Source organism: Thunnus maccoyii, chromosome 18, assembly GCF_910596095.1.
Source record: "Thunnus maccoyii chromosome 18, fThuMac1.1, whole genome shotgun sequence".
NCBI classification, from domain to species: domain Eukaryota; kingdom Metazoa; phylum Chordata; class Actinopteri; order Scombriformes; family Scombridae; genus Thunnus; species Thunnus maccoyii.
Window position 1 is genome coordinate 6,017,131 of NC_056550.1, and position 19,333 is coordinate 6,036,463.

Sequence of the window (19,333 nt, forward strand, 5' to 3'; positions counted from 1 at the left end):
ATTTCAAACTAAAGTAGACAAAAGCGGGCTTCTCATTCTAGCTTCCCATTCTGGCTGAAATGACAGCTATGGCTAACAGAATATTATCAGCTGTAGCTAGCTAGATAATTAAAGTTAGCTCCGTGATTTGGTTGAAAACACCTTCTCCAGCTAGCTTTTGATTTCAGGTGACTCATTCTAAAATGACAACCCTGTAAAGGGGTCTTAAATATGCACTAGATGGAAACATAAATTATATGGTGCTAAAAGACTGAGGCTAAATGCTGCATGTCCCAAGGAGAAAGTCAACATCCTCTCCAGTTGACAATGCATGTAGAACACATGAAGAAAAGGAAACAGCATTGCTCTTGTATTGCAGTGTACAGATAGTTAGCCCTTTACGGTAGCCCTCCTACCACTACATACTTGGACAAACAAGAAGGAGTTCTGATTTAAAATTTATTGTTCATACATCTAGCCTTTTCACTTTTTACAAGAAAAAAGGCTTATAGGATGATGACTAACCAAGAGCAGGACGGCGCTGCTAACGTTAGGCTAAACTCAGACTTTGTAGCATCCAGAACCAGCTGTCACGCAGTGAATGTGCTAGTCCTGAGCAGGGCCTTTTTTTGAAAAAAAAATTTAACCTGTAAACTCACAAAATAATGTAATAATGAAATGCCCCTGGCCTTGGAAGAACTGGATTACTACTGTGGGTAGTAAGCTAGTTAGCTGGACATGCTAACCTTTGCATCTTGCATTAGAGCAGAATAACACACATTTTAATCTTTTCCTTACAGTGTCACTCTTGTATTTTTGCTTTTTGAAAGGGTAAAAAAAACAGAACCACTATTCAAACTCAGTACATAAAGTATTGCTCTTACTACAGCCCTGTGCACACCACTTCAACATACGAAGAAACCTAAAGCTTGACAGACCTGCAGTGCCTAGTTAATGTTGCTAAGCTATGATTGGAGAATTGATGTTCAAGGGAGGGGTTTAGAGAATGGTCAACAGTGGATTACGCTTTTTTTCCTGCTGTATGTTCAAAACCCATGTTTGGGCCCTATACTCTGAAACAGCTGGTGTCCTGCACAGCTGTCAGACTGGCCCACTTTTGCCTTTAACCACTGCCTGTGTAAACACAGTTTCATGTTCATATCCTGGACATGACAGGCAAGACAAAAACAGCAAAGGAAAGTCTTTCTCTTCACAAGACGTCTTCCTTTGGTCTCCAAGGGCCAACCTGCACTTGCTGGTTGGTAACGTTAGCTCTTATCAGCAGTGTCTGAACACCTCAGGTCGCCTGCTTCTCCGGGTGGCTCTTTAACTTGTGGAATTTAACACTGTCCAGCTTCTCGAATCTCTTGTCGCAGAACTCACACGTGAAGTTGTAATGGGCCTCTGGAGTGTGCTTCTTCATGTGCCAGTTCAGGGATGCACGCTGCCGACACTGGTAGCCACAGATTTCACATCTGACAGACGATGACGTGGGTGAGAGGACAAGATGGACGGAACACAGAAGAAAAGAGAGGAGTGACAATCATGCAGATGTTTATGGGCCATGTTGTATTTAGGAAATTTAATCTTTTGTCATATAATTAATTTTCATCTCTGCGTCAGTGTGATGAAATAAATCCAGGTTCCAGAGTCCATTAACCCCACAATGGTTTCAAATTTAAGTTTAATCCTAAAATGTCACAGACTGGAACGCAATCAGTGCAAAAAATTTAAACAATAAGATCTATTTTTAGCATTAGTAACTTACTGGAGTGGTGTCTCTCCCGTGTGGGTCCGCCTGTGGACCTCCAAGTGATTCTTACGCTTAAACGATTTTCCACACGTCTCACAGATGAAATCTCTGACCCCTGTAGAAAGATTCTGTTACGTTTGAAGGTTTATGAAGATGAGATTCTCACATGTCAAGTGTGTCTTTGTGAGCCCACCTGAATGGATGATCATGTGACGATGCAGGTGGTTTGACAGGTAGAACTTTTTTCCGCAGCCTGGATGGGGGCAAACCTTGGTCCTCCCTTTCCTGTGAACAAGGTTCACATGATTCTACAGAGAGCAGGAAGTGGTACAAAGAGGAGGTTAATTTAATCTCCAGTTAAAAACAAACTGAAATGTAAAGAATGAGTGAAAACCGTTGTTTTACCTGAAAGCTGCTGATTGCTACATAGACTTGACTGCAACCCTCATATGGACAGTGGAACATCTTGAGCATCCCATCAGCCTCAATGACTGGACCTCGCCTGTTTCTCTTTGACCTGGTGCCGCAAAAACAGAGACTGAGACTTCATTCACAATAACAAAAGGGCAAAAACTGGAGGAGAGACGGATTATCATCTCTGCAATGCTCCTAGATTTAAATCCTTCTCAGTCTGTCTCAAAGTAACTTGCACCTGAATTCCCCACGTAGAGTATGTGTGCCACGAACCTGCTCAGACTCCGCTGCAGCTCCCTGTCACTACTTAGCTCCAGAGCATCAACAGTGGGCTGCAGCAGCTGCTTGTCACTCAAACCTGCAGAAAATAATTTGAAAACAGATTACAAAAGCACCCTGAAATGTCCACCTTCCGGACTTGCAAACTGGGTGCTCAAGGACTTCGACCATGCTCATCACTTCAAGTCTGAAAGGGGGCTGTGACAGAAAGGGATAGAACATGTAATAAAATGGGAGTCAAGACTTTGATCATGAGCGAACTCTTGACCCTGTAATTCATCTCAGAGTATTTTTCTGAACAGCTCTGAATGAGATTCACATTTGCAATATGTTGGAGAAAAAACCCCCCAATATGAAAATAAACATGTAAATTTGCATGCATCAGAGGGAGCAGCAGTTATGGTATTGCTACTGGAAGTCAGTTGACAGGGCTCTGAATTTACAGGGCTATCAAACGCTGTGTGAAAACATTATTTCCTGTGTGCAGTATGCAGCAATACATTTACCAAAGGGCAACTTACATGGATATACATTTTCATGAATACCGGACATTGTATGAAGGAGTTAAATATAACTTCCTATGCGGTGACAGAGAACACTCACTAATTATACATCATGTTGCTGTATATCGTGTGCAGACCAAACCATGTAAATTTCATGTAAATCGGAAGATGTTTGTCACATAAGGCTGATTTCCTGTTGTGAGTAGTTGGCTCCATGACGATGACTCAAAACTGATAGGTAGATGTGTTTAAGCCTGGACTCTTATCAAGCATGAGAATTTTGGGGCAGATTGGACAATGTAAACTTGAGTTACAACAACTTCCTGTTTAGTGCCCCAAAAATGTTTTGGGCAAAACTGACTGGCACAGCACGAAGGGTGTTCCATGAAACCTCAAAAACTTTGCAATTTAGCATCGCAAAGGTCTTTAAATGTTACCAATCAAATTTGAAGTTGCTTTGGTTAACTCTCAAGGAGGAGTTTGTTAAAGTACAAAGCCTGTAAATAGCTTCAAACTGCACAAAAATTGCACAGTAAATTCAAGATGGCGGACTTCCTGTTGGAGTTAGGGTATGGCTCCAAGAGGCTTTTTTTAAAATCTGGAGATGGTACAGCCGCCTACCAAATTTCATACGTCTACATCAAATTTAAAAGGTGGGAGCTTTGACTTTGAAAATTTCTAGGGGGTGCCCTCGAGCCATTTTGCCACACCCATGCCCAAGACCCATATCAGATATGAAGTTTCGCCACTTATGACGCATGTGTAAAGTTTTGTGAGTTTTCGAGCATCCCAACTTTATCCCAACATGGCCCTGCATTTGAGGGGCACTATGGAGCCCAATGGCCACGCCTGAGCCCAGTCACTACAGAACTTTGCAATTTTCACCAGTTCTGACATGTGTGCCAATTTCTGTTTTTGAGCATCCTAAGCAGCAGAGAATAATAATAATCTTTACAAAAACAATAGGTTCCTCACATTTTCAGTGCCAAGGACTGTTGGGCCCTGGCACTTTCGTGTTCGGGCCTTAATAAAGTCTAGTAGTATAAGCAGAAGTGTTTTGTCACATCCATATTTGCAGCCTGGTGTCTGTCTGCATCTGAACTCTCTGGAATCCCCCTTGCAGAATTAATGACTTGTGGGTTAAAACAGCCCTCTACCCTCTGAAGTTTGCAAATCTGCATTTGCAGGGATGTCTGAACATTAGGATTCAGTAGTGATGGGCAGACAATTACAAAGCAGTTTCAATACCTTGTTTGGCAACTTACCACGTAACTGATAATGTCTGAAGCTTCAAATGTCACTGGTGCTTCAGAAAGCGCTTCATTCAGCTTGACAGTATTGAAAGTTATGCAGCTAAATAATATGGTCAAGTGAACGGATGGTAAGCGATGTCCGATATGGTGTGTACACAAGAAAGACATAATGAAGTATGCTACCTGATGCCAAGTAATAAAGTAATAATATGTAAATGAGTATCGTTCTCTAATCACATTACTTTTCAACTCATATGAAATGTCACATAAATATCTACCATGAGCCATTAGTGGACACTGAGCTTACACCACATCAATAAGGTACATTAATATTTTATGTCAACAAAAATGTTTTATATGTAAGCTTTTTGGATGCATTTATTCAAGATTTTACTGCAGCGTATTGCATAAGAACATGCATTTATTTCACATGTTAGAATGTAGTATTATAGATTTAAAAAAATACATGTAGGCTTTTTGGACTTTAATTGCACACATATGAAATTTAATCTATGGAATCAGCGATGTGTTGAAGTGCTTCACCTCAGTATTGAAGGGCTGCTATAAGTTCTGCAAACCACCAGATGTCACTGTTCTCGCTGAGTTTAAAGCCCCATAGCTTCAGCGTAAACACAAAGAAGTCCTGAAACTTTATAACCTGCCCATTACTGCAGTGCTAGTTCTGAATGTAGCGCACCTGTCATGGAGTCTTCATCCTCCGCTGTTCTGATTTTTGAATCAGACTCGCAAACTGGGTTGTAGGTGACCCCCCCGATGACAGTGCAGGTGACTTCCTCCACGTTTCCACCACCCATGTTGAGCTGAATGCCCTCTGATGTGAGCGCCTCATAGCTGGGGCCAGTGATGATAATTAACTGGGGGGGGGGGGGGGGGGACATGGAAAAGCAATGTAAGTGTTGAGTAAAGCAGTAACACACTTCTTCTTCCTTTAAACATCTCATGAATTCACCAACCTGTGAACCTTCCAAAGCGGTCCTCTGGTCTGGAATCTCACAGCTGGTCACCACCGTCTGCAGAGTCTGAGGGTCAAACAGCTCTCCCTGCTCTTGTACCTGCATGGGCGGCGGGACCGACAGTTCAGGCTGAGCGCCCAGACGCACTGAGCCGCTCAAGCTCTGAGACAGCACCGAGTCCTCATCCGTCTTCTCCAGTTTATCAGCTAAGGATGCCGTCACGGTAACACACTCGTAACCATGCGGTATAGTCCTTATTTCTTCTTCTCCGAGTCTCTCTCTTCCTCCCTCTTCATCTCTGCCTCGCCTCAGATCCTCAGCTTCCTCCTCTGAGGTGATGGAGTGAAATGTTGCTTCGGGGGAGCCCTGCTGTTGCTCCATTACCATCTCCATCTCCCAGACAGGCTGCCCTGTCAGCGGGACATCCTTGGAAGAGGCCTCTATACTGGGCTGGTGGTTTAGAGCTGCAGCCTGTTCTATCGGGCTCATGGTTGTATGTTGCACCTCAGAAACATCCACATTTTCTCCCAAATCTACAGAAAAGCAGATAAATATATATTTTTTATAATCAAGAAATACAGTATTTACCAGCTACTACAGGTTGTAGATAAAAAGGTTTATTTTTTTCTGATAAACATTTAACTACAACCAAACTAAAAACTTCTGTCTGAGTCAAAGATTAATATTATCTTTCTGCACCTTTGAACTGTTTGTGAGCCTCCTTTCTTCTCTTCCTGCTCACCCCACCTTTCGCCACAGGCAAGTCTGTTTTTGCTGCACTCTCTCCGTCACCCTCTCCGTTCATTCCCGCCTCATGCTCAGAGTCACTTGCCTCCCTCGGCGGTGAGAACAGGTATTGCACAAATGAATGGTCAGAGTCACATTGCCAGATAGCAGCTGTGGAGAAGTTGGGCTGGGGTTCCAGGGCTCTGAGCTGGGGCTCGTGAGGGCAGGAGCGTGCATGGTCCTGGTACCAACACACCAGGCTCTGGAGGCTGGACACACGCTCCTTCCTACCTGGGAGACGACAAAAATCAGCCGAGAGTTGACAGATGAGTGAAGAACTGGGTTTTGTCACCACATGTGAATGCACTAATCGGATCTAAATGCCTCTAAACCCCCTGTTGATTTGTTGTTGTTTTTCTTTTTTGGATAAACATTTTGACAGTGAGAGTAAACATTTCTCTGTGCAAACATCTGTATAACCTTTTAGCGCACAATACTCTTTTATATAGAAGATCATTTCTGCCAAAAAAAGAGATGAAAAAAAAAAAAAAAAAAAAAAAAAAAAAAAAAAACTACTCACGGTCAATCAATATCAATAGTATAATAATTATGAGTTAATAAGACAAAAAAATCATTTTTAAAGTCAAATTAACAGATTTTGACTTTTGAAATTTGACTTTCTGAGCCATAGAGTAAGTTATACATTTTAGTGCTGTAATTCATGGTTATTTTAATTATCAGTTAATCTGTTGATTATTTTCTTGATCAATCATTTGGTCCATAACATGTCAGAAAGCCCAAGTTTAGGTCTTCATAAACAAAAAAAAATCTCAATTTACTGTTAAATATGACAAAGAAACGCAGCAAATCTCCATATTTGAGAAGTTGGAACTTGATGTTTGTGCTTTAGGAATGACTTAAACCAATAATTGATTATCAAAATGGCTGACAATTTAATTTTTATCTCGATTGACTAATTAAGTGACTTATTGTTTCAGCTGTAATAACTATGAGATAATGAGTCAAAATTTATACTTTTGGTCAAAATGATTAGATAGTTAGTCATAGTTTTAGTAAGTTAGTCAAAACTAGTTCTAAGTATTATTGTTATTACTATTATTATTATTATCATCTCACAATTTTGAAGTAAACAGTTAAAATTTCAACTTATCTCCAGGGCTGCATCTAATGATCATTTTTGTTATCGATTAATCTACCAGTTATTTTCTTGAATAACTGATTAATCCCTAGGTCTATAAAAGAATCACAAAACAATGAAAAATTTCTGCACAATTTCCAAGAGCCCAAGGTGACACCAATAAAAATTGGGTTTGACTGACTGACAGTCAAAACCCCCAAAATATTCAGTTTACAATAATGTTAAGACAAGGAGAAGGAGCAAATTCTCATATTTGAGAAGTTGGAATTATCAAGTGTTTGGCATTTTTGCTTGAAAATGTCTTCATCAGTAATCAATTCAATTTATTGATTATTGAACTAACCCGTAATTAACATGAGTTTTGAAGTCACAAATATGACTTTTTATGTTGCTTACTATCTCATAACTTTGACTTAGCATTTTCATTTGGTCCTTGGTCACGTTTAATCTATCTCTTCTTTTCCTGGTTCTTTTGGCTGTGAGGGTGCAGTAAGAATTGTTGAAGCAGACTTAGTAGTTGATCTTTGTGAAATATTAACAAACATTGGTCTTTATAGCCTATCCAGACTGACATTTTAGTCTGCAGAGTATGAGTATTACTACACATTGGCTGTTTGCATCCCATGTTCTTTTTAATTGGAGCACTCACCTTTTTTCTGTTTTAGTAAGACCTCTGGGGCAGTCTTCTTCCTGTAATGCAGAATCACGTCATTTAGACACTGACTGGTCAGGATAAGCATAATAAATCACCTGCTCAATTTGAAAGTGGTGTAAAATACAAACATTGGTGACTGACTGAATAGAAGGAACACCTAACCAATAATATGGCAGCAGACCGTTATGATAAAGACGTGCACTGTCTGGTTACGAAATGTCAGCTTGTAGAGATAAAATGAGCACAGCCAGGCTTACCCGCAGTGTTTCTGCTGATATTTGTCTCCATATGTTGAGTGCAGCAGGATTAGATACTCTGCCAGACCAGCATCACTCAGGCTGGTTCGCCTGCGGAGCTCACTCCACAGCTTGTGCGACTCTCCCAGGTACACCCGCCGTACATCGTATTTCTTTCGGGATTCAAGACGTCTCTGTGCTCGGTCGGAGTCTGTGAGCCTTGGTCGTCCTCTGCAGCGCCTCAAAACACCGCTCACTTGGTCCCCAGCATGGTCAACGTCCAGGGGAACCTCCAACTCTGCCAGGCTATGCGCCATCTTGGCCACAACAGCTGGTGTTGTGATTATCCAGGAGTCCGGAAGTTGTTTTCAGACCTGAGAGGAAGCACTCGTATAGACGCTTTCTCTGCTTGTCTTCTCTCACCACCGGGTTGTTAACTTTCCTGAAACAATGTTGAACACAGTCGTGCACCATATGGGTAAGTATCAGTCAAAATGCTGAGCAAAATGCCCGCTGTGTACACCGAGAACAGCGGCGGAACGGTACATTAAACGAGGTGTTTTTCACACGGACCAAAGCAACACGAACACCAACGTGCAACATGTAAACAGACGCGGGAAACTTCAGCTTGAACGTCATTGTCAAGAAACCAACCGGATTCTGTGGTCATGACAGACATTTTAGCTCATGTTTTTAGGACCTTTATGTCACAAACTGACCCGAGGAAGGAGCCCGACGTCCCTCCTCCTGCAGCCTGCAGCACACTGCTGGTCGGAGAGCGGAGCACCAGCCGCTCCCTGCTGCTGCTGGCGGCCGTGACAGCAGCCTCACAGATGGACATGAGAGTCATGTTCTTCACCCAAACACAGATTCAAAGCCTGCCAGTGTCTCTACAGAAATGCTTTCCCAGCCTGAGCCCAGAAAGTCTAAAGGTAGAGATTATTCTCAAACTGTGTGCTTAATGTAGGCTACTACATCTGTACTCACCGTTTTAGTCACAATTTACAACAGGGCTAACTTGCTTACTTAAAGATCCCCTCCAGACATGTTTTTAGATGAATATAGAAGATTCTACCTTGATTAATAATTTGCGTCTAATATGGTTTTCCTATTAAAAAACATATAATGACCTCGTCAAATCCTTAAAATGACATCTACGCCTTCTCCTTCATTAACAATCCCAGAATATATGAATATGCAAATATTTTTAACTCCATGTAAAACTGCATAATTGATCATTGATTATCCTTTATTAATGGCTTATTAGAAAGCGAGAAACTCATGAGTATTTGGAAATGATTGGACTGTTAATGACTCATCAGCAAGAGAGATTTTTTACAACTTGGCATCTCAAGTATTACTTTTATTAATGGTCAGTAAATAATGAGATGATTTACCAAAGATAAAGCCAATGCAAAGGTGCCTTATGAGAAAGTTGTTTCCTTGTTCTTTTTAAAAATATATCTCACTGATACAAAACCTGTATGGGTTGTGCGTACTTGCATTTTCATTTGTTTTGGTTTTATTAACTTGTTAACAAACATGTATTTCTGAGTAGCTAATCAAGTTTCTTCGTTAAGTGAAGCTTAATTGAGGACACTGATAAAAAAAAAAAAAAAAAGTTAAAATCTACTCATTGTCATCATGTTTCTTTGGCATTCAACCAAATCTCACGGTCTTCCTCGGCAGATCAGATTTCGTTCAGTTGTCATAACGATAGAGCTGTCCATGACAATTTCGGGTCAGCTTTAGGTCATGTGAAGACACATGAGCAAACCGAGGAAGACCACGAGATGAGATGGAAAGCACCATTGAGCCTCTTAATTGAGTTGAGAAGAATAATTGTGTATCAGGCTTTGTTATGCAAATTATTTGTTGTAGTCCTGTAACTTATCACTATTTTCATGATCAATTAATGTGTTGATTAAATGAATCATTAGTTTGTCTATAAAATGTCCAAAAATAGTGAAAAGCCCATCAAAACAGTCCAGGCTGACCAGCTGCCTTGACTCACTCAGCTTTTGTCTGTCAATTGAGTTTAGTTTTTTTTTTTTTTTCTTCAAAGAAAATCAAGTTTTCCTATCCTAGGACATTGGAGGAGCTGCTCCAGCAGGTGGCCGGCCTTCACGAGTCCACCAACACGTCTCCCACACCTCCATCACTGATCATAGTTGACAGGCTGGAGGGCTTCCTGTTTGCTCCTGCAGCCGACAGCCACAGTGGATCTCACCCAGGAGAGCGGTCCTGCGCTGCACATCTGTCTGCACTGTTGTGCGACACAGCTGCCTTTCTCACACAAGTCCTGCAGCAACGGGCATCGAGCTCAGCCCCCTGCCGTGTCATCGCTTCTTTTCAGCCAGAAAGGGACACTGGGAAAGACGGTGGGGGGCCGTCTGCCACGGATCCTATCCTTGATGTCCTTGATCGCTATTTCATGGTAAGATGTACTCTGGACCAAGACAGAAGCTATGAAGCTACAGCAGCTGGACTGCAGGAAATGTGGCACATTTACCTTTCTGGGACGGGCATCAGAGAGGACTCTTGTACCAAAGACTGTGAGGACAAGCCAGGTGTAGCCCAAGAGTGGCAGCTATTCATTTTTCCTGATGGCTTAATGGAATTTAAGTTGGTCTGAAATTGACTTTAGAAATGGGTGATTAGTTGACAGCCAATTTGTTCACTCTGAGTAGTTTTGTTGAGAGAAATCTTCATTCTCAGCATCGCCAAGCTTTAAATTTAAGCAGTTAGGCATTTCAAGTGAAAATAAGATCTAGGACAGTGTGACAGGCTTTGGTCATGGTTACACTTCATTCTCTTGAATGAATGAAGTTGAGTAGATCCTTTTTTTTATGAACAAAATAATATTTTCTGCCATATCATTCCATTAAGTTAGCAGAGCCTCTGCTTTAAGTTCATGTGATAAAACTTAAATCTCTCACAATACCTTGTTGCCTTATCACTGATACTGTATAGCATGTTGTAATCTGCCGTTCACCCTTTCAGATATCAGTTAACAGGACCACGATCATTGTACATGTATGACATTTAATGAGTTTAAATTTTAAATGACATAAAGTTACTCAAACATAAGAATAAAATATTACACTGACCAAATGTACATAGACCTTGAAGAATGTGATCATCTTAAACTGAACAATGGTTCCCTCCCAAATGGGACCCCTTTAAATCAAAGTGAAGTCTACTTGTGGCCATTTATCACAAGTTGTTTGTACCTTTTAAGTTTTAAACAGTTAAACCAAAAGGTGATTTTTGTCCTTCTCAGATTGTAGATTGAATTGATTTAAATATTTTTAGAGACCTGAAGAAGTAAAACCATAAAGTAACTATTCAGTATAAGTAAAATTATTTCACAAGAAGAAATCCAAAAAAGACAGTTCTAATAAACATGTTTTGAATGGTATATTAATGTTGTTCTTTTTTTTCTTCTTTCTTATACCCTTTAATCATCTTGTGACCCATCAGGTTGGGAACCACTGGAGCAATATACATGTGTGACATGTGGCTGATATCACATTTAGAGTATTTCATAAATCTGAAAAAATATAGAAAATGTCAATTTTTAAAAATAAACAATGTCATTATCAAAAGAAAATATTCTTTTAAATGTTTCTGAAAATGAAAAACATGGGAAAAACTCATAAGTAAGCTACTAATGAGGAAATACACACTAAAATATTCATCCTAAGAAGGAGATATCCACCATTTGAGTGGAGAGATAACAAAGATAGCACATTAAACATCAGTTTCCCTTTTGTGTCTTACTCTGCCACAATACAAATTTTAAAAATATAAGTCAACAGTGTAAATAAATGTAATTATAAACTTCTATTATAATGCACTTAATCATACTTAAGCCACAAAAGTAAACATGAAAAAACATATGGAAATGTTCAGTTTGATTTCAGAACTGCAATGACTATAAATGTCAAGGTTAAGACATGCTCTGCTCTTGGGATGGCAGTAGTGACTAAAAATAACTTCAACATGACGAGAAAGAGACTTATTAACAGCTACAGTTACCTGAGAATGAATACTGCCTTAAAACCTTCCTGCACAGCCTACAGTAGAAGTATTCTTATTTCATTTGTTCCAGGATACTGTGTTTGGAAAATGGCAACAACTTACCAGTTTGAATGTTCTCTGAAACAACTGTGATAAAACACAAAATTCCTCATATTATTATTTACAAATACAGTGAGTTTCTTCGGATTTAGAAATGACACTGACATAATGGCTGTGGGGTTCAAGTGAACACTTTGTGATTTAAATTTGAGGGTTTTTTTAAAAGTATATGGCTGGAAATATTGTACATATTTTTTATTGTTAACTAATCCCATTAAAAGACCAAAATTGACAATGTGTTAGTCTGTCTCTCAATCCTTTCTGACTTACCTACACTGTCTGTGGCACTTATCACCAAGCCCATTTGTTTCTACTGAAGATGACAAGTACTTGGTTTCAGTTTTTAAACAGACTCAGTAATTTCCTAAAACAGCTGGGCACTGTAGAGTTCAGCTAACGTTACTCAAACAGGAGTAAATAGTACATTTGTTCAGGACTATTTTCAGTCATGGATTAATATATATTTGATGCACTAGTGACTATTTGTAGCACTACAATGGTGAATGAATTTGACTCAAAATAAACTACAGTGCCCATGTTCATCGCAATGAAGGACCGTGCCACCCAGTGCAACAATGTGAGTCTTTGAGATGTTTTTCATAGTTTTTAGCATAGCTTGTGACATGGATCTATGGATGGCAATGATAGTTGGTTGGTCCACCACTTTGGTCCAGACTGAAATATCTCAACAACAAATGGATGGATTGATATAAACTTTTGTACAGACATCCATGGTCCCCATGGATGCAGGACGAAGTCAAACAAAACTAATAACATTCCCATCTTCCTCAGCTATAGTTTGTGTGTAGTGCTAATTGGCAAATGTTGGCATATTAACACAACAAACCCAGATGGTAAACATTATACCTGCTGAACTTTAGCATTGCCACTGTGAGCATTTTAGCATGCTGATGTTAGCATTTAGCTCAAAGCACTGCTGTGCCTATGTACAGCCTCACAGGGCTCCCAGCATGGCTGTAGACTTAAGTCTACACTAGTGGAGCTCTACGGCATAGAGGAATAACATCTATCAGGCTATAAGATACACAGGTAACAGTTGAAGAAGGATCAATTCATTGTCAGTTTTAGTCTTTTCATGGGATTTGAATGAAAATAAGAAAAATATAGACTATCAGCAGCCTTATGCTTTAAGACACATCAGGGTCTGTATTGTTCAGTCTTTCAGGATGTTTGCTGTGTAATTTAACCTCATAGCCATTCTGTCATTAAAGCTTAGAAATAAGAGTACACTTAGCTCAAATATGAATAGATCACTCTGGAAACACTCAGGGAGTTCACTCCCTTAACTTGAATTTTGGTGAAGTTAAAGAAAAATTCCTGATCTGATCTACAGGGTAGGATACTAACAGATCGTCATGGAGACCTTTACACTGAATATCAGTATTTGGTGTGAACCACACACACAGCTACCATTTCCATGTAATGGTATTGTCCTGTACAGATCAGGGATGACTTGAATAAAGTTGAGATGATGTATGTACATCCAGTGGACTCTTAGTTCTGAGTCCTTTAGCTTAGACTTTGGTGTCAGTCAGTGCCCGAATCCTTGGTATGCTTTTCTTAACAGTTGATGAGAGGCCATGTAGCTTGGGTGAATATCTAAATACCCTTCACCGAGCCTGCTTCAAGCCTCCTCAGTCCATGTGTAGCCTGTCCAGCTCAGCTCCTTCTCAGCAGTCATTGTGGACAGGGTTCTGCCTTGGCAGGAAGGGTCTTCTTTGAGCAGGGATCTCGTTCTTGTAATCATTGGCGTAGATGACCATTTTCCCAATGTCATCTACTCTGCTCATGGGGCTATAATCCATAGAGACCCCAGAGTCTGCCACTGCCATGTAGGTGTACCCAGGGCCTTTCGTTGTCCAGGCGTGATTTGGGTACTCAAAGCTGGACTGGGATGAAAGGCGACCTGACCCAGAGCTCTGCTGTACGGACCCTAGGTCAGAGTGAGACTCAGACAGCACTGTCTTTCTGGAGGCAAAAAGCACCTCAAGGGGTAAGGCCTCCTCAAGATTGTCATCAAGGTGCTCATCCTCGCTGTGGTTGTTGCCACTAAGAGTGACATAAGCATCTTGAGACTCCAACAGAGAGGACTGCGAGCAGGGGACGGGTAGCTGGTGGAGTGCCCGTAAGCGGTCCATCAGCCAGTGGTCCTGTGGCGTGGCTCTCCATTCCTCTGTCGGAGCTGAATCTTCCCTTTCCAGCTGCGGTCTTTCATCCAGCCCCTTCTTCACATCCTTGTCCTCTTTTCTGCCTGCAGTTAAAGCTCTAGAGGCCTTGGGTGGCAGAGGCGGGGAGGGCAGTGAGGGGCTCAGGCTGAGCTCCGCAAGGACTTCCAGAGAAGAGGGGCATTCTTCTGAGTAGAAGAAAGCTGGACTCAACCACAGGCCTCCGTTGGTCTGCCCTAACCACTCCTGTACAAAAACACAACAAAGTATTATCATAGATCTGTAAAAATGTCTGGCTTTGACCCACCATGTGGATATTCCCCTCAGCTTCAGCTGTACTTTGTGTTTAAGGCTAACTAGCAAATGTTAGAATGCTATTACAGCAAACTAAGATGGTGCACGTGGCAAAGATTACATCAGCATGTTAGCGTGCTGACGTTAGTACTTAGCTCAAAACAGCAACCTCACAGAGCCGTAACATGGGTGTAGACTCTTATTCTTGTTCTTACCTGAAAGTCCCCACCATAAACAGTAAAAAGGCCTTGGAACTTGCTGTCAGGAGTTGGAATAGTTGGCCAAATCTTTTTTACAATAAACCTGAAAAAAGCACAGATAGTGTAAAATATAATTCTACATTTATCTTGTGTATAAATGTTTTTTAGGCTAGAAAAGAAGGCATGTGTCCCTGGTTAACTGACCTGCGATTCGACATGAGCACAGTGAGAGACAGCACAACAAGGATGAAAGAGATGATGAGAGTCAAGGACACGATGAGTGGATTGAGTTCTGGAGGAGGCACAGAATGGTTAAAAACAATGCATTAGAAACAAACAATGCAAAAGAAATAAAACCTGTGAATTTGATATTGGGGGCTTCATATTCCAATAGATGCCTTTACTGCTAGGAATATGTGACAGAGCCAAAAGATTATTAAAAGGAATTACATTTTTTTTAATGCATATGTGAATGAATACCAACCTGCAGGCAGTGTTTCCATGACCACCGGGTAACTCCAGGCACTCCAATAGCCATTGTAGCTAATCCCGTCTAGCTTTACACGCACCCGTACCTTGTACTTTGTACTTGGCTGCAGACCACTCAAGATCAACTCAGAGCTGGCACGTGCCACCTCTACCTGCAAAACAGTCCTCAACTCATAAATACAGGTCCATGTGGGCACCTACCCTCCGACCTGAGAGAAAACCAGCTGCTCAAATCTTTGTTCAGCCTCTAACGTATCAGTGAGGTCATGCTGGACATTAAAACAACTGCCATACCTGCTCCACGTGGCTGTCCACTGTAGCGTAGCTGACCTCGTACATCATGCTGTCGTCCATGTACTTGAGGGGAGGTGGCACCCAGCTGACATTCAGCTGACCTTTCTGACCTGTGCTGCTCACTGTCACGTTAGCCGGAGGGTCCAGAAGAACTGTGGTACAAGAGGCAGCTTGTTAGGGAGGATTTCAAAGGAGATCAAGGAAAGGTTGTTCCTCACCAAAGGTATGTCACACCACTCCATACCCTGATGTTACACACGCACGCTTCTCACAAGTGTGTACTGATTACAGCACTATTTAAACAATAACTGAATTTATGTCCACTATGGAGCAGTTGTAAACCAAACATTATATAGAGCAGACAATTACCTGCTTACACATATAACAGACCCAGAAACATTAGCATTAATTTGGAGGACATGATAAATGTACTGTAATTTCAATGTTCACTCTCCTTTTAGCTCCGTTTTGCTCTTCACCAACTCCTGAAGGAAATACAGGAAGAGTACAGTTGGTTTCTCAGAGCTTTTTGCTGAAAAAGACACTGGTGTGAGCAGTGAGAGTGAACCAAAACAGTAAAGTTGGGCGCCATAAAACCAAAACAATGAGCAGAAAGACACTATCATGCCCTGTAGTGCTGAAGGGGAGCTGCAGAGTTAGATAATAATTCTCTGTAGGTTTGCAAGCAACCACTTTCACATAAAAGTAGTCATGTAATCCATTGTTTCAAATACCGATCATGGCTGCTTTAAAAAAAACTTTAACTGGGAAATTTAAAAAAAACTATGAAAACCATAGCCATCATTCTCACACAAACTTTGAAATGCATTCCTGTAACTGTGCAGTAACTGAGGTAGTGAAATAACTTACAGACAAGCTCGATGAGGAGACTGCGATTGTGGATCAGTATTGCCTCTCGATGAACTTGAATGTCCATTTGAACGAACATCTGGGTTCGGTTCAGATGGCAGATGTACAGCCTTTTCCCGCCAGCTGTACGGAGGGCCCTCAGTGGGCACCTGCTGCTGTTTTCATTTCTGTTCAGGACAGTGGAAGACAGAAACACTGAGGGTTCAACGAGAGTTTAATGTTTTGTTCTTGAATGAAGCCACTAAGAATTCTGACATAACTCTATGCTGGATGGTACTCTTTTTATTTTTAATATCTAGACTGATATTTTGGCCTTTTTTTAAATACTAGGCCCCTAAAACAGTAAAAACTGTTTTTAACCCTTAAAGTAATTCTTCAATAGCCCTGGTCTACTAACCCTTAAAAAATCATGTAGCCTGTGTTTGCAAAATAGAATTTTGGTGTCAAGTGATGATGTAAAAGCTCACATTTTTCTTTCAAAAAACAAAGACTGATAGGTATATCCAGTAACTGTCAGCTTTGACTACAGTATATTATTAACAATATTGAACACCACATGGCTAATCGATGTACCCTCAGTGTGACTTACTGGTAAGTGTATGTGAAGGAGTACTGATCCACAGAGCCAGCTCTCTCCTCATCTTCCTCCCAGAAGCACGTGAAGTCCTTCCTGCCTTCAGCAAAGCACTTGGGGTTTTCTGGCTCCTCATTCAGCAGCATAGACACTGCGAATGTAATGTGTTGGGGGGGGGGGGGGCAACAGACAAGTGTGAGAGCAGCACCATGTGCAATGGCATATCGTTGTGATCAGCCAAAAGCTTGCTTGCTTGTTGCCTTGAATATGAAATCTAGTCATTTCTTGCAACACCACTATAATGGCACTGTCTAAGAAACAACGATTTTGTTTCCTGGTGTATCCAACAAATTGTGAGGGAGGGGAAATAAAAATCTACCGAATATTTCCACGTATTCTACTTTAAGAGTTTCTGTTTTGCTGCAACTACATTTAACGAAAAAATGTTATCCTACCTTTCTTATCGAAATCTCGTGCGCCCTGGACGAATGAAGCCGTCCGCATGGCGCAGAATATCGTGTAAAGTGCCAACAATCGGTTCAGGTGATCATATGTCATCCTTTTGTCTTCTCTGTGGACAGAAAGACTTTGGCCTTCTGTTGTCCGCCCGCATAACTGGAGAACAACCTGTCACAAACGCGTCTGCTGCAGCTCTTGCCTGGGGGAGGTTTGTTTTTTGTTTAGATACCATGGATAGCGCAACGCGGTTACGCGCCTGCTTGTGAGCGATAAGGTGTGTAGAGCCAAGCTGTTTACTTTCACCCAAAGTCAGTGAAGAAGAGGTGGGGCAAGAGCAATCTTACAAAACGTTTTACTCTCTTGTTGATGGGCGGGAATCACGCGCTCATTGATGTTTACGACTTGTTTCTGCTGGCTGTAGTGACTGAGGAAGTGAGCCTCGAACATGTCCCGTGCGTAAAAGCGCAAAAACGTTGAGATAGATAGATAGATAGATAGACAGACAGACAGACAGACAGACAGATAGATAGATAGATAGATAGATAGATAGATAGATAGATAGATAGATAGATAGATAGATAGATATTTTAAGTCGCCCCATATGAGGAAAGGGGAATTACGAATGAAATAAAAGGAATAATTGTGTTATTTTTAAAGTAAGTATCTCCCGAACACCTGTCTCATGTGTGAATTGTAGCTCACAGCTGAAGATGACCCCATCAGGATGCGATTTGAGGAAGAGGTTTAGCTCAACTCTTGGCCCCGGGCCAATTTAATCCCTGCATGTGCCCGAGTAACCGCGGAATACTCGCACACCTATGTAGTCCTAAACGGTTTCTTATCTACATACTGCACCCATGTGTTTTTTTCGTTTGACCAGCATTATCAGAGCTGCAGGCATCCCTGTTTCTTCACCCATGATAAGTAGCCCAAGGGGGCGTAGCGGCCCATCCCCGTCAGTTTAAATGCAATTCAGCGCTTTTTTACATCATTTGAAAGGCGGCAAGACAGCCAGATGCCAGTGAAAACTGGTACTTACGTAAAGAAAAGCTGAATTTCACTCACATGACGACATTTAGCTACACTTTGAACCAGCTTGGTTAAATTCAGCTCCATTTTGAGCCAGCGTAGTAAAATTGAAAATTGAATGCAGAGGCCCTGCACAGGGAAGGTAGTTGTGTGGTGACAGGAAGAGGAGGATGAGGAAATCTGTATTGTTGTGGAGGACAATGGCAGAGTGTGGTTTCACTGGTTCTTCAGATAAAACGTGAAAAAAGCCCTGGCCTGGTGTTTTGGGGTTAGGAGGTGGATGCATGGTAATAAATTACACTTTTGATGCTGCTGCCACCACAAAGGTTAAAAGCACTGCCACTGTGAGTGCACCATAGAACCCTAAGCAACTGTTGTACAACCGTCCTATAACTAAAGACAATAATTGGCAATTATGCTCTCCTTTTTGTAATGAATATATTCTTTATTTTCATATACACATTTCAACATATTAAATGTATTCTTGTTTATATGCAGTTTTTAACAAAACTTCCATCCAACACATTCAGAACCTAAAATAAAGGGATCACGTGTCTAATCTCCCATCTTTTAGAAAGCTACCATTCAGGAATGCAACACATGAAAACAAAGAAACCATAAACATAAGAAAGAAAGAACACATCTCTGACTAACTGCTCTAGATGCTACAAACTTATTTGAGTCAGTAGTTTTTCTACAACGCACATGGCAGATACTGGACGTTCAACGTGTATTCAAGCAGCAGCCACCACTGTAAGCTCCTTTAGTGAAACCATCACAGAAACAATGCTGCATTATTTTCAAATACATTGCAAAACTGCACAGTACATTATACATGTAATACAAATGTAGTGTTATGAGTCA

At 41.1% G+C, this 19,333-nt stretch overlaps 3 protein-coding genes across 3 annotated transcripts; 1 reads left to right on the top strand and 2 right to left on the bottom strand.

Annotated features, from left to right (window-relative positions):
- Positions 1-424: 424 nt before the first annotated feature.
- On the bottom strand, positions 425-8,249 carry znf653 (zinc finger protein 653). Its single transcript, XM_042392539.1, has 10 exons — positions 7,953-8,249; positions 7,690-7,730; positions 5,855-6,172; positions 5,156-5,688; positions 4,879-5,056; positions 2,420-2,504; positions 2,138-2,249; positions 1,926-2,040; positions 1,748-1,847; positions 425-1,454 (listed from the first exon to the last, which is right to left on the bottom strand). Exons 1-10 carry the CDS (start codon positions 8,246-8,248, stop codon positions 1,277-1,279), a joined length of 1,956 nt encoding a protein of 651 aa, XP_042248473.1. The 5' UTR covers position 8,249; the 3' UTR covers positions 425-1,276.
- A 350-nt stretch (positions 8,250-8,599) lies between these two features.
- On the top strand, positions 8,600-12,253 carry swsap1 (SWIM-type zinc finger 7 associated protein 1). The gene is made up of 2 exons (XM_042392542.1): positions 8,600-8,863; positions 9,997-12,253. The coding sequence occupies exons 1-2, from the start codon at positions 8,600-8,602 to the stop codon at positions 10,564-10,566; spliced, it is 834 nt and encodes a 277-aa protein (XP_042248476.1). The 3' UTR covers positions 10,567-12,253.
- On the bottom strand, positions 10,957-17,898 carry epor (erythropoietin receptor). Its single transcript, XM_042392541.1, has 8 exons — positions 17,437-17,898; positions 16,997-17,132; positions 16,408-16,574; positions 15,538-15,689; positions 15,239-15,395; positions 14,959-15,046; positions 14,770-14,857; positions 10,957-14,506 (listed from the first exon to the last, which is right to left on the bottom strand). The coding sequence occupies exons 1-8, from the start codon at positions 17,537-17,539 to the stop codon at positions 13,766-13,768; spliced, it is 1,632 nt and encodes a 543-aa protein (XP_042248475.1). The 5' UTR covers positions 17,540-17,898; the 3' UTR covers positions 10,957-13,765.
- Positions 17,899-19,333: the final 1,435 nt, after the last annotated feature.